The 13,905-nt window shown below is 34.9% G+C and overlaps 2 protein-coding genes across 2 annotated transcripts in view; both read left to right on the top strand.

Annotated features, from left to right (window-relative positions):
* Positions 1 to 5,220, top strand: part of pgrmc1 (progesterone receptor membrane component 1) — a 7,227-nt gene extending 2,007 nt beyond the window's left edge. Inside the window, exons 2-3 of the mRNA XM_061963027.1 lie at positions 1,606 to 1,761; positions 4,470 to 5,220. Coding sequence (XP_061819011.1) covers positions 1,606 to 1,761; positions 4,470 to 4,564 — 251 coding nt within the window. The 3' untranslated portion in view covers positions 4,565 to 5,220. The remainder of the gene's footprint in view (positions 1 to 1,605; positions 1,762 to 4,469) is intronic.
* nsd1b (nuclear receptor binding SET domain protein 1b) overlaps positions 1 to 13,905 on the top strand; it is a 322,978-nt gene that overhangs the window by 105,757 nt on the left and 203,316 nt on the right. The gene's annotated exons all lie outside the window — the stretch shown is intronic.

Below are 13,905 nucleotides of genomic sequence, written 5' to 3'. Positions count from 1 at the left end.
GTTGTTACGCGAATGCAACTAAGCTATGCTAGCATTGTTACGCTAGTGCAACATAGCTATGCTAGTGTTGTTACGCGAATGCAACTAAGCTATGCTAGTATTGTTACGCTAGTGCAACATAGCTATGCTAGTGTTGTTACGCTAGTGAAACATAGCTATGCTAGTTTTGTTACGCTAGTGAAACATAGCTATGCTAGTGTTGTTACGCGAGTGCAACATAGCTATGCTAGTGTTGTCACGCTAGTGAAACATAGCTATGCTAGTGTTGTTACGCGAGTGCAACATAGCTATGCTAGTGTTCTCACGCTAGTGAAACATAGCTATGCTAGTGTTGTCACGCGAGTTCAACATGACTATGCTAGTGTTGTTACGCGAGTGCAACATAGCTATGCTAGTGTTGTCACGCGAGTGCAACATAGCTATGCTAATGTTGTTACGCGAGTGCAACATAGCTATGCTAGTATTGTTACGCGAGTGCAACATAGCTATGCTAGTATTGTTACGCGAGTGCAACATAGCTATGCTAATGTTGTCACGCCAGTGCAACATAGCTATGCTAGTATTGTTACGCGAGTGCAACATAGCTATGCTAGTGTTGTTACGCTAGTGTCCGTTCCCTATTGGGGTATACTGAAACAACAGGTAGGAACTAAAGTGCAAGAATGTATCAATTAAAATAAATGACAAAATATAACAAATTATACACATTTGGTCCAATTATTTTAAATTAATTATTACTGCATAACAAATTATTTTCTGTACAAAAATAAGGACAACAGACCAAATGAAATGTTACACATCCTGGCACTCAACCTGCAGAAAATAGTTCTTCTCGGGTTTCTTATTTTCACACTTTGCACCATTTTTTTACACTTTGTGAGGCATTTCTTACATATTTTTGCACCTTCATTTTAAGAGCTTATTGTTTAGTAGTAGTAGTAGTAGTAGATTTTATTTGTAAAAAGCACTTTATATTGAGTAAGCAATCTCAAAGTGCTACAGTGTATTAAAAAATAAATAAATACAAAGATAATAAAGAAATAAATAAAAATAAAAACTAGAACAGCCAAATAGCTATAACTAGTATGCATATATCTAAAAAAGGCTTTTTTTAAAATAAGGGCTTTTAAGCCTTTTTTAAAAGCATCCACAGTCTGTGGTGGCCTCAGGTGGTCAGGGAGAGCGTTCAACAGACTGGGAGCGGCGGAGCAGAAAGCCCAGTCTCCCATTGTTCATAGCTTTGTCCTCGGAGGTTGGAGGAGGTTAGCCTGTCCGGAGCAGAGGTGTCGTGTGGAGGATTTGGGGGTGAGTAGTTCTTTGAGGTAGAGGGGGGCATTTCCATGGAGTGGATTTGTTTACTTCCATGCTTGTGTTGAAATTTCCTTTCCTGTCCGCCTTGATAGCTGAGGGCGTCATTACTTTATTTCTAAAAATGTTTACATTTCATATACTTTTCTCCTGGCCGTTATTTTCGATTGGTCATAAGAAAATATCAATAATAATCGATATCGACCGATACAAAACACCTCTATCGTGATACAGTTTTCAGCTACATCGCCCAGCCCTAGTTAATACCGATCAATAGTTGTCTGCGGTGTTTTTCAGAGGGGCCGTACGGAGTGTTTGCGGGTCGAGATGCATCCAGAGGCCTGGCCACTTTCTGCCTGGAGGAAGAGGCCCTGAAGGACCAAAACAACGACTTGTCCGACCTGACGCCGGCACAGCAGGAGAGCCTCTCTGAGTGGGAGACGCAGTTCACATGTGAGTGTTTACTCTCCGAGACATCTATGAACTTCATTTATGACCACTCCTGTTCATTTCTTGCTAGGATTTACAAACCCCAAAACCAGTGAAGTTGTCACGTTGTGTAAATGGTAAATAAAAGCAGAATGCAATGATTTGAAAACCCTTTTCAACCTATATTTAATTGAATGGACTGCAAAGACAAGATATTTAACGTTCGAACTGGAAAGCTTTATTTGTTGCAAATATTATCACATTTGGAATTTGATGCCTGCAACATGTTTCAAAAAAGCTGGCACAAGTGGCAAAAAAGACTGAGGAAGTTGAGGAATGCTCATCAAACACTTATTTGGAACATCCCACAGGTGAACAGGCAAATTGGGAAGAGGTGGGTGTCATGATTGGGTATAAAAGCAGCTTCCATGAAATGCTCAGTCATTCACAAACAAGGATGGGGCGAGGGTCACCACTTTGTGAACAAATGCAAATTGTCCAACAGTTCAATTTCTCAACCAGCTACTGCAAGGAATTTAGGGATTTCACCATCTACGGTCTGTAATATCATCAAAATGTTCAGAGAATCCGGAGAAATCACTGCACGTAAGCGATGATATTACGAACATTCGATCCCTCAGGCGGTACAGCATCAAAAAGCGACATCAGTGTGTAAAGGATATCACCACCTGGGCTCAGGAACACTTCAGAAAACCACTGTCAGTACCGTATTTTCCGCACCATAAGGCGCCCTGGGTTATAAGCCGCGCCTTCAATGAACGGCATATTTCAAAACTTTGTCCACCTATAAGCCGCCCCGTGTTATAAGCCGCATCTAACTGCGCTAAAGGAATGTCAAAAAAACAGTCAGATAGGTCAGTCAAACTTTAATAATATATTAAAAACCAGCGTGATGTGGGCGCGCATGGAGTCGTATATCAACATGGACGGAGCTGCGTGAAAAAAGCCACCCGGCCTCTTCGCGTAAACTTACCTTAACCACTCGCTCATCTTTTCTTCATTCATCCATCCCTTCGAGTTAGCTTTTATGATGACGCCGGCTGGAAAGTTCTCTTTTGGCAAGGTCTTCCTTTTGAATATCACCATGGGTGGAAGTTTCTGGCCATTAGCATGGCAAGCTAGAACCACAGTGAAGGATGACTTCTCATTCCCTGTGGTGCGAATATTCACCGTACGTGCTCCCGTTGTATCCACAGTGCGGTTCACAGGAATATCAAAAGTCAGTGGAACCTCGTCCATGTTGATAATGTTCTCTGGCCGGATCTTTTTTTCAGCTATCTTGTTTTTACAATATGCACGGAAAGTAGCCAGCTTTTCTTGAAAGTCTTTAGGCAGTTGCTGTGAAATAGTAGTCCGTGTGCGGATGGAGAGATTGCGTCTTTTCATGAACCGGAAACCTGTCGCCATTTTGTGGTCTTTACAGATGTAAACACACAAAGGAAATGAAACGTAAAATCCGCGCGCTTCTTCTTCTTCTACGCGGGCGGGTGGTTGCTTACAGTAGAAGAAGAAGCGCTTCCTGTTCTATGGGGGCGGGTGCTTACCTTGGCGGTTGCTTGCGTAGAAGAAGAAGCACTTCCTCTTCTACGGGGAAAAAAGATGGCGGCTGTTTACCGTAGTTGCGAGACCGAAACTTTATGAAAATGAATCTTAATATTAATCCATATATAAAGCGCACCGGGTTATAAGCCGCACTGTCAGCTTTTGAGTAAATTTGTGGTTTTTAGGTGCGGCTAATAGTGCGGAAAATACGGTAACTACAGTTCGTCGCTACACCTGTAAGTGCAAGTTAAAACTCTACTATGCAAAGCCAAAGCCATTTATCAACAACACCCAGAAACGCCGCCAGCTTCGCTGGGCCCGAGCTCATCTAAGATGGACTGATGCAAAGTGTAAAAGTGTTCTGCGGTCTGACGAGTCCACATTTCAAAGTGTGTTTAGAAACTGTGGGCGTCGCGTCCTCAGGAACAAAGAGGAAAAGAACCATCCGGATTGTTATAGGCGCAAAGTTGAAAAGCCAGCATCTGTGATGGTATGGGGGTGTATTAGTGCCCAAGACATGGGTAACTTACACATCTGTGAAGGCGCCATTAATGCTGGAAGGTAAATACAGGTTTTGGAGCAACATATGTTGCCATCCAAGCAACGTTACCATGGACGCCCCTGCTTATTTCAGCAAGACAATGCCAAGCCACGTGTTACATCAACGTGGCTTCATAGTAAAAGAGTGCGGGTACTAGACTGGCCTGCCTGTAGTCCAGACCTGTGGCGCATTATGAAGCCTGAAATACCACAACGGAGACCCCCGGACTGTTGAACAACTTAAGCTGTACATCAAGCAAGAATGGGAAAGAATTCCACCTGAGAAGCTTAAAAAATGTGTCTCCTCAGTTCCCAAACGTTTACTGAGTGTTGTTAAAAGGAAAGGCCATGTAACACAGTGGTGAACATGCCCCTGTGCCAACTTTTTTGCAATGTGTTGCTGCCATAAAATTCTAAGTTAATGATTATTTGCTAAAAAAAAACATTTGTTTCACAGTTCAAACGTTAAATATCTTGTCTTTGCAGTTTATTCAATTGAATATAAGTTGAAAAGGTATTCTGTATTCTGTTTTTATTTACCATTTACACAAGGTGCCAACTTCACTGGTTTTGGGTTTTGTATATTTCTACATTATTCCTATAATTACTGCTTATGTGTGATGTTCCAGTTAAATACGACTACGTGGGCAAGCTTCTGAAGGAGGGCGAGGAGCCCACAGAGTACACGGACGACGAGGAAGCAAAGGACAAGAAAGCCGACTAAAGAATGGCGGAGGAGGAATGTGGCGGCGGCCTTAATGTTCTACCTTCTGTCTTGTACACTTGAAGGTGACATATACTGCCTGGCATTTCTGCTGCTGTGTAACCTTGTCAACTTTTTTATATAAATGTACTAATGGAACTCCTGGTGAAAGGCAACGTGGTCCCATGACTGACCTAATACTTCTGCAAAGGGACCAATCAGAGGCTCGGTGAGACATTTCAGGAAGAAGATGACTTCATAGCAGGGGTCTCAAACTCGCAGCACGTATTTTTTTTTTTTTTTTAGGTGTCGTGCAGGGCTGTCCAAACGTTCCAAATTAAAAAAACAAAAAACATTAAAGTGGAATAAAAGAGCACACGGGTGAAATGTTGACTAATAACACAAAGCTGCCATTCAGGCTGTTTTTTTTTCATCTTAAAACTGTCATTGCTCAAAAAATAATAATGAATCCAAATCAGTTTTGGTATTAACTTTGAAATATTTTGGGGGTATTTTCGGATTTTGACATTAAAAACAATTATGTTTTCTATGACAAAGATAAGATAAGCAAACAAAAAATGTCTTGTAATCGACAGATCTGAAGTTAATCTAGAAAATGTAAGCGTTAAAGGTGGAAAAAAATAATAAATAATGTATGACTTATTTTTAATACTTTAAGATCCTTTGAAGTATTTTTGGGGGAAAATATTGCAGATTTTGTGTTTTTGCCATAAAAAAACGTTAAATTTTCTATGACAAAAACGGCATAAGATAAACAAACAAAAAATAACTTATAGTAATCGACAAATCTGAAGTTTATTTAGAAAATGTAAGAGTTAAAGGTAAAATAAATAATGTATGACTTATTTTTAATACTTTTAAGATCCCTGGGGAATTAAGTGGGATTTTTTGTCTAAACTGGCATTGCTCAAAAATATTATTAAATCAAAATCAATGTTATGAATTATTGACCTATCTAATATTCTACTTTGAAGTATTTTTGGGGAAAATATTGCAGATTTTGTGTTTTTGCCATAAAAAAAACTTGACATTTTCTATGACAAAAATGGCATAAGATAAACAAACAAAAAATAACTTGTAGTAATCGACAAATCTGAAGTTTATTTAGAAAATGTAAGCGTTAAAGGTAAAAAAAAAATGTATGACTTATTTTTAACACTTTTAAAGTCCCTGGGGAATTAAGTGGGATTTTTGTCTAAACTGGCATTGCTCAAAAATAATAATAAATTAAAATCAATGTTATGAATTATTGCCCTATCTACTTCACATCTAATATTCTACTTTGAAGTATTTCTAGGGGAAAATATTGCAGATTTTGTGTTTTTGCCATAAAAAAACTTGAAATTTCCTATGACAAAAATGGCATAAGATAAACAAACAAAAAATAACTTGTAGTAATCGACAAATCTGAAGTTTATTTAGAAAATGTAAGCGTTAAAGGTAAAAAAAAATGTATGACTTATTTTTAACACTTTTAAAGTCCCTGGGGAATTAAGTGGGATTTTTGTCTAAACTGGCATTGCTCAAAAATATTATTAAATCAAAATCAATGTTATGAATTATTGACCTATCTAATATTCTACTTTGAAGTATTTTTGGGGGAAAATATTGCAGATTTTGTGTTTTTGCCATAAAAAAAACTTGAAATTTTCTATGACAAAAATGGCATAAGATAAACAAACAAAAAATAAATTGTAGTAATCAACAAATCTGAAGTTTATTTAGAAAATGTAAGCGTTAAAGGTAAAAAAAAAAAATGTATGACTTATTTTTAATACTTTTAAGGTCCCTGGGGAATTAAGTGGGATTTTTGTCTAAACTGGCATTGCTCAAAAATAATAATAAATTAAAATCAATGTTATGAATTATTGACCTATTTACTTCACATCTAATATTCTACTTTGAAATATTTTTGGGGGAAAATATTGCAGATTTTGTGTTTTTGCCATAAAAAAACTTTACATTTTCTATGACAAAAACGGCATAAGATAAACAAACAAAAAATAACTTGTAGTAATCAACAAATCTGAAGTTTATTTAGAAAATGTAAGCGTTAAAGGTAAAAAAAAATAATGTATGACTTATTTTTAACACTTTTAAGGTCCCTGGGGAATTAAGTGGGATTTTTGTCTAAACTGGCATTGCTCAAAAATAATAATAAATTAAAATCAATGTTATGAATTATTGACCTATTTACTTCACATCTAATATTCTACTTTGAAATATTTTTTGGGGGAAAATATTGCCGATTTTGTGTTTTTGCCATAAAAAAAACTTTAAATTTTCTATGACAAAAACGGCATAAGATAAACAAACAAAAAATAAATTGTAGTAATCAACAAATCTGAAGTTTATTTAGAAAATGTAAGTGTTAAAGGTAAAAAAATAATGTATGACTTATTTTTAATACTTTTAAGGTCCCTGGGGAATTAAGTGGGATTTTTGTCTAAACTGGCATTGCTCAAAAATATTATTAAATCAAAATCAATGTTATGAATTATTGACCTATTTACTTCACATCTAATATTCTACTTTGAAGTATTTTGGGGGAAAATATTGCCGATGTTGTGTTTTTGCCATAAAAAACTTACGGTAACTTTCTATGACAAGACAGCATAAGATAAACAAACAAAAAATAACTTGTAGTACCGGTAATCGACAAATCTGAAGTTTATTTAGAAAATGTAAGTGTTGAAGAAAAAAATAATGTATGACTTATTTTTAATACTTTTAAGGTCCCTGGGGAATTAAGTGGGATTTTTGTCTAAACTGGCATTGCTCAAAAATAGTATTAAATCAAAATCAATGTTATGAATTATTGACCTATTTACTTCACATCTAATATTCTACTTTGAAGTATTTCTAGGGGAAAATATTGCAGATTTTGTGTTTTTGCCATAAAAAAACTTGAAATTTCCTATGACAAAAATGGCATAAGATAAACAAACAAAAAATAACTTGTAGTAATCGACAAATCTGAAGTTTATTTAGAAAATGTAAGCGTTAAAGGTAAAAAAATAATGTATGACTTATTTTTAATACTTTTAAGATCCCTGGGGAATTAAGTGGGATTTTTGTCTAAACTGGCATTGCTCAAAAATATTATTAAATCAAAATCAATGTTATGAATTATTGACCTATCTAATATTCTACTTTGAAGTATTTTTGGGGGAAAATATTGCAGATTTTGCGTTTTTGCCATAAAAAAAACTTTAAATTTTCTCTGACAAAAACGGCATAAGATAAACAAACAAAAAATAAATTGTAGTAATCAACAAATCTGAAGTTTATTTAGAAAATGTAAGAGTTAAAGGTAAAATAAATAATGTATGACTTATTTTTAATACTTTTAAGATCCCTGGGGAATTAAGTGGGATTTTTGTCTAAACTGGCATTGCTCAAAAATATTAAATCAAAATCAATGTTATGAATTATTGACCTATCTAATATTCTACTTTGAAGTATTTTTTGGGGAAAATATTGCAGATTTTGTGTTTTTGCCATAAAAAAACGTTACATTTTCTATGACAAAAACGGCATAAGATAAACAAACAAAAAATAACTTTTAGTAATCGACAAATCTGAAGTTTATTTAGAAAATGTAAGCGTTAAAGGTAAGAAAAAAATGTATGACTTATTTTTAATACTTTTAAGATCCCTGGGGAATTAAGTGGGATTTTTGTCTAAACTGGCATTGCTCAAAAATAATAATAAATTAAAATCAATGTTATGAATTATTGACCTATTTACTTCACATCTAATATTCTACTTTGAAGTATTTTGGGGGAAAATATTGCAGATTTTGTGTTTTTGCCATAAAAAAACGTTAAATTTTCTATGACAAAAACGGCATAAGATAAACAAACAAAAAATAACTTGTAGTAATCGACAAATCTGAAGTTTATTTAGAAAATGTAAGCGTTAAAGGTAAAAAAAATAATGTATGACTTATTTTTAATACTTGTAAGATCCCTGGGGAATTAAGTGGGATTTTTGTCTAAACTGGCATTGCTCACAAATAATAATAAATTAAAATCAATGTCATGAATTATTGACCTATTTACTTCACATCTAATATTCTACTTTGAAGTATTTTTGGGGGAAAATATTGCAGATTTTGTGTTTTTCCCATAAAAAAACTTGAAATTTTCTATGACAAAAACGGCATAAGATAACAAACAAAAAAATAACTTGTAGTGATCGACAAATCTGAAGTTTATTTAGAAAATGTAAGCGTTAAAGGTAAAAAAATAATGTATGACTTATTTTTAATACTTTTAAGGTCCCTGGGGAATTAAGTGGGATTTTTTGTCTAAACTGGCATTGCTCAAAAATATTATTAAATCAAAATCAATGTTATGAATTATTGACCTATCTAATATTCTACTTTGAAGTATTTTTGGGGGAAAATATTGCAGATTTTGCGTTTTTGCCATAAAAAAAAACTTTAAATTTTCTCTGACAAAAACGGCATAAGATAAACAAACAAAAAATAAATTGTAGTAATCAACAAATCTGAAGTTTATTTAGAAAATGTAAGAGTTAAAGGTAAAATAAATAATGTATGACTTATTTTTAATACTTTTAAGATCCCTGGGGAATTAAGTGGGATTTTTTGTCTAAACTGGCATTGCTCAAAAATATTATTGAATCAAAATCAATGTTATGAATTATTGACCTATCTAATATTCTACTTTGAAGTATTTTTGGGGGAAAATATTGCAGATTTTGTGTTTTTGCCATAAAAAAAACCTTGAAATTTTCTATGACAAAAACGGCATAAGATAAACAAACAAAAAATAACTTGTAGTAATCGACAAATCTGAAGTTTATTTAGAAAATGTAAGCGTTAAAGGTAAAAAAAATTATGTATGACTTATTTTTAATACTTTTAAGATCCCTGGGGAATTAAGTGGGATTTTTGTCTAAACTGGTATTGCTCAAAAATAATAATAAATTAAAATCAATGTTATGAATTAATTTTTTTGGGGGCGGGGGATATTGCAGATTTTGTGTTTTTGCCATAAAAAACTTTACATTTTCTATGACAAAAATGGCATAAAATACACAAAATTATATAATAAAAACGTATAATTGACAGAGATAGATCTGAAGTTGATCTAGAGATTTAGGCGTTAAAAGTGGAAAAAATTAAAATGTATGAGTTGTTTTTTTTTACTTTTATGAATGGGTCCCTTTTAGATCCCTGAGAATTTTAGTGGGATTATTTGTTTTAATTGTCATTGTTCAAAAATTAATAATTAATCAAAATCAGTTTTGGTATTGACATTAATATATTTTTTGAGGGGGAAATATTTCCTATTTGGTGTTTTTTTCCATAAAAAAATTGTTTTCTATGACAAAATCGGCGTAAAATAAACAGAAACAAAAAGCCAATGTATGATCGACATACAGATCTGAAGTTAATCTCGAAAATGTAAGCATTAAAGGTAGAAAAAAATAAAATAATGTATGACTTATTTTTAATGCTTTTAGATCCCTAAGAAATTTAGTGGGATTTTTTTTTTTTTTTTACTTTCACTGCTGAAAAAGTTCTAAATCAATGTTATGACTTATTGACCAATTACTTCACATCAAATATTCTACTTTGAAGTATTTTTGGGGGGAAAATATTGCATATTTAGTTTTTTCCATTAAAAAATGTTGATTTCTATGACCAAAATTATAATAAAACGAATAATCGACGGATAGAGATAGATCTGAAGTTGATCTAGAGATTTAGGTGTTAAAAGTGAAAAAATAAACATCCATGATTTCTTTTTGAACACTTAAGAGTGGGCCACTTTTGGATCACTGAGACTTTTAGTGGGTTTTTTTTTGTTTTTGTTTTTTTAAACTTGTCATTGCTCAAAATTTAATAATGAATCAAAATCAATGTTATGAATTATTGACTAATTACTTCACATCGAATATTCTACTTTAAAGTATTTTGGGGGGGAAATATAGCATATTTTGTGTTTTTTTCCCCATTAAAAAAAGGTTCAATTTCTATGACAAAAATGGCATAAAATAAACAAAATTATGATAACTTATAATCGACATAAATAGATATTTTGTTGATTTAGGGGTTGAAAGTGGAAAAAATACAAATGTATGACTTTTTCTTTTTTTGGATCCGTGAGAATTTTTGTAGTTTTAAAAAAAAATTGAAACGGTTATTGTTCAAAAATGTCCAATGAATCAAAATCAATGTTATGAACTATTGACCTATTTGAGGCTCCAATTATTTCACATCAAATATTCCACTTGCATATTTTGTGTGATTGCCATTTAAAAACAGCGATTTCTTTAAGAAAAAAGGGCATAAAATTTTTTTTTTTTTTAAATTGACAGATCTAAAGAAGAAACAAACATATGACTGTAAGACTTAATTTGAAAATTTTCATGGCTGAGACCCTTGTGGGTCCCCGGGACCAAACTTGAGGATAAAAAAACACAAAAAACGATATATTGTATTGGTTTTGAAAATAAAAAAATATCAAAATTGCCCCTCACATGCATCCAAAAAGGTTTGAACACCCCCTGGTTTGGTGTAATTGTTAGATAGTGTTCTCTCAAGATTGCAATAATATATCTAAATGACAGCACAACAAACACACAAAGAACAACTTCCTGTAGGCAACTAAAGTGTCATCTCCTGGGGAACTCCATCCATCAACAGTGTCAAAATAAAACATTTTGACATTTTCCAAGCTCAATTCTTCAGTAAATACTCTACCTCCAGCGGCCCCCGGATAAACTGAGTTCGAGACCCCTGACCTATGCGGAGACGGACCAATGCAAAACACTACACTTTGCATATTGAGTTTTCTCTTGACGCCAGCATTCCGGTTAAAACGCGCCACATACTCCACATTAATGCATTTCTGGTAGTACTGTACTTTTGCATGTACATACAGTCTCAATGTTATCAGTCTGTCAAGCTATGAATATAGATGATATTAATTTAATAAATAAGCTTTTACAAAAGTCAATGTGTCTCCGTTCTTGCTTGATATTTTTAATGACTATGATGTTGTTTAGGGCAGCACGGTGAAACAGGGGTTAGTGCATGCGCCTCACAATACGAAGGTCCGGAGTAGACCTGAGTTCAATCCCGGGCTTGGGATCTTTCTGTGTGGAGTTTGCATGTTCTCCCCGTGACTGCGTGGGTTCCCTCCGGGTACTCCGGCATGCACCTGGGGATAGGTTGATTGGCAACATTCAATTGGCCCTAATGTGTGAATTTTTGTGTTTTTCAACCACTGTGCCGTGGCACACTAGTGTGCCGTGAGATACAGTCTGGTGTGCGGTGGGAGATTGTCTGATTTCACCTATTTGGGTTAAAAATATTTTTTGCAAACCAGTGATTGTAGTCTGCAAATGACGTGTTGTTGTTGAGTGTCGGTGTTGTCTAGATCTCGGCAGAGTAACCGTGTAATACTCTTCCATATCAGTAGGTGGCAGCAGGTGCTAATTGCTTTGTAGAAGTCGGAAACAGCGGGAGGCAGCGTGCAGGTAAAATTGTGTCTAATGCTTAAACCAAAAATAAACAAAAGGTGAGTGCCCCTAAGAAAAAGCATTGACGCTTAGGGAAGGCTATGCAGAACGAAACTAAAACTGAACTGGTTACAAAGTCAACAAAAACAGAATGCTGGACGACAGCAAAGACTTACTGAGGAGCAAAGACGACGTCCACAATGTACATCCGACCATGACGTGACAATCAACAATGTCCCCACAAAGAAGGATTAAAAACCACTGAAATATTCTTGATTGCTAAAAACCAAAATAGATGCGGGAAATATCGCTCAAAGGAAGACATGAAACTGCTGCAGGAAAATACCAACAAAACAGGATGTAAGCGTCAATATATACCTTGATGTTGCAGAAAAAAGACAATTTTTTTAACCGATTTCCGAACTCTAAATGGGTGAATTTTGGCGAATTAAACGCCTTTTTTATTATTCGCTCTCGGAGCGAATAATAGAAGCATCGGGAAGCAATCCGCCATTTTCTCAAACACATTACAAACACCGAGTCAAATCAGCTCTGTTATTTTCCGTTTTTTTGACTGTTTTCCGTACCTTGGAGACATCATGCCTCGTCGGTGTGTTGTCGGAGGGTGTAACAACACGAACAGGGACGGATTCAAGTTGCACCAGTGGACCAAAGATGCGAAAGTGGCAAGAAATTGGACGTTTGTTCCGCACACTTTACCGACGAAAGCTATGCTACGACAGAGATGGCAAGAATGTGTGGATATCCTGCGACACTGAAAGCAGATGCATTTCCAACGATAAAGTCAAAGAAATCTGCGAGCGGATGAGGGTATATCTACAGAATATATTAATTGATGAAAACTGGGCTGTCTGCACTCTCAAAGTGCATGTTGTTGCCAAATGTATTTCATATGCTGTAAACCTAGTTCATAGTTGTTAGTTTCCTTTAATGCCAAACAAACACATACCAATCGTTGGTTAGAAGGCGATCGCCGAATTCGTCCTCGCTTTCTCCCGTGCCGCTGGCTGTCGTGTCGTTTTCGTCGGTTTTGCTTGCATACGGTTCAAACCGATATGGCTCAATAGCTTCAGTTTCTTCTTCAATTTGGTTTTCGCTACCTGCCTCCACACTACAACCATCCGTTTCAATACATGCGTAATCTGTTGAATCGCTTAAGCCGCTGAAATCCGAGTCTGAATCCGAGCTAATGTCGCTATAGCTTGCTGTTCTTTCCGCCATGTTTGTTTGTGTTGGCTTCACTATGTGACGTCACAGGAAAATGGACGGGTGGTTAAAATCAGGCACTTTGAAGCTTTTTTTAGGGATATTGCGTGATGGGTACAATTTTGAAAAAAACTTCGAAAAATAAAATAAGCCACTGGGAACTGATTTTTAATGGTTTTAACCCTTCTGAAATTGTGATAATGTTCCCCTTTAAAAAGAGTAAACACAGTTGTTTGTCAATAAATAGCTTCACACAACCATTAAGCATGAGTGAAAGAAAGGTTTTTGTGTTATCATTCATATTCTCTGAAGAATGGCCAAGAAATCATAAATTCTCCCAGGGTATGTAAACTTATGAGCACAACTGTATATAGTGGAATTTACGGTAGATACAGTATATAGTGGCATTTACGGTAGATATATAGCGGAGTTTATGGTAGATATATAGTGGCATTTACGGTAGATAAATAGTGGAGTTTATGGTAGATCTATAGTGGAATTTACGGTAGATATATAGTGGCATTTACGGTAGATATATAGTGGCGTTTACGGTAGATATATAGTGGCATTTACGGTAGATATATAGTGGAGTTTACGGTAGATAGTGGCATTTA

Source organism: Nerophis lumbriciformis, linkage group LG09, assembly GCF_033978685.3.
Source record: "Nerophis lumbriciformis linkage group LG09, RoL_Nlum_v2.1, whole genome shotgun sequence".
NCBI lineage: Eukaryota > Metazoa > Chordata > Actinopteri > Syngnathiformes > Syngnathidae > Nerophis > Nerophis lumbriciformis.
The sequence above is the reverse complement of the archived record's forward strand: the minus strand, read 5'-3'. Positions and strand labels throughout refer to the sequence as shown.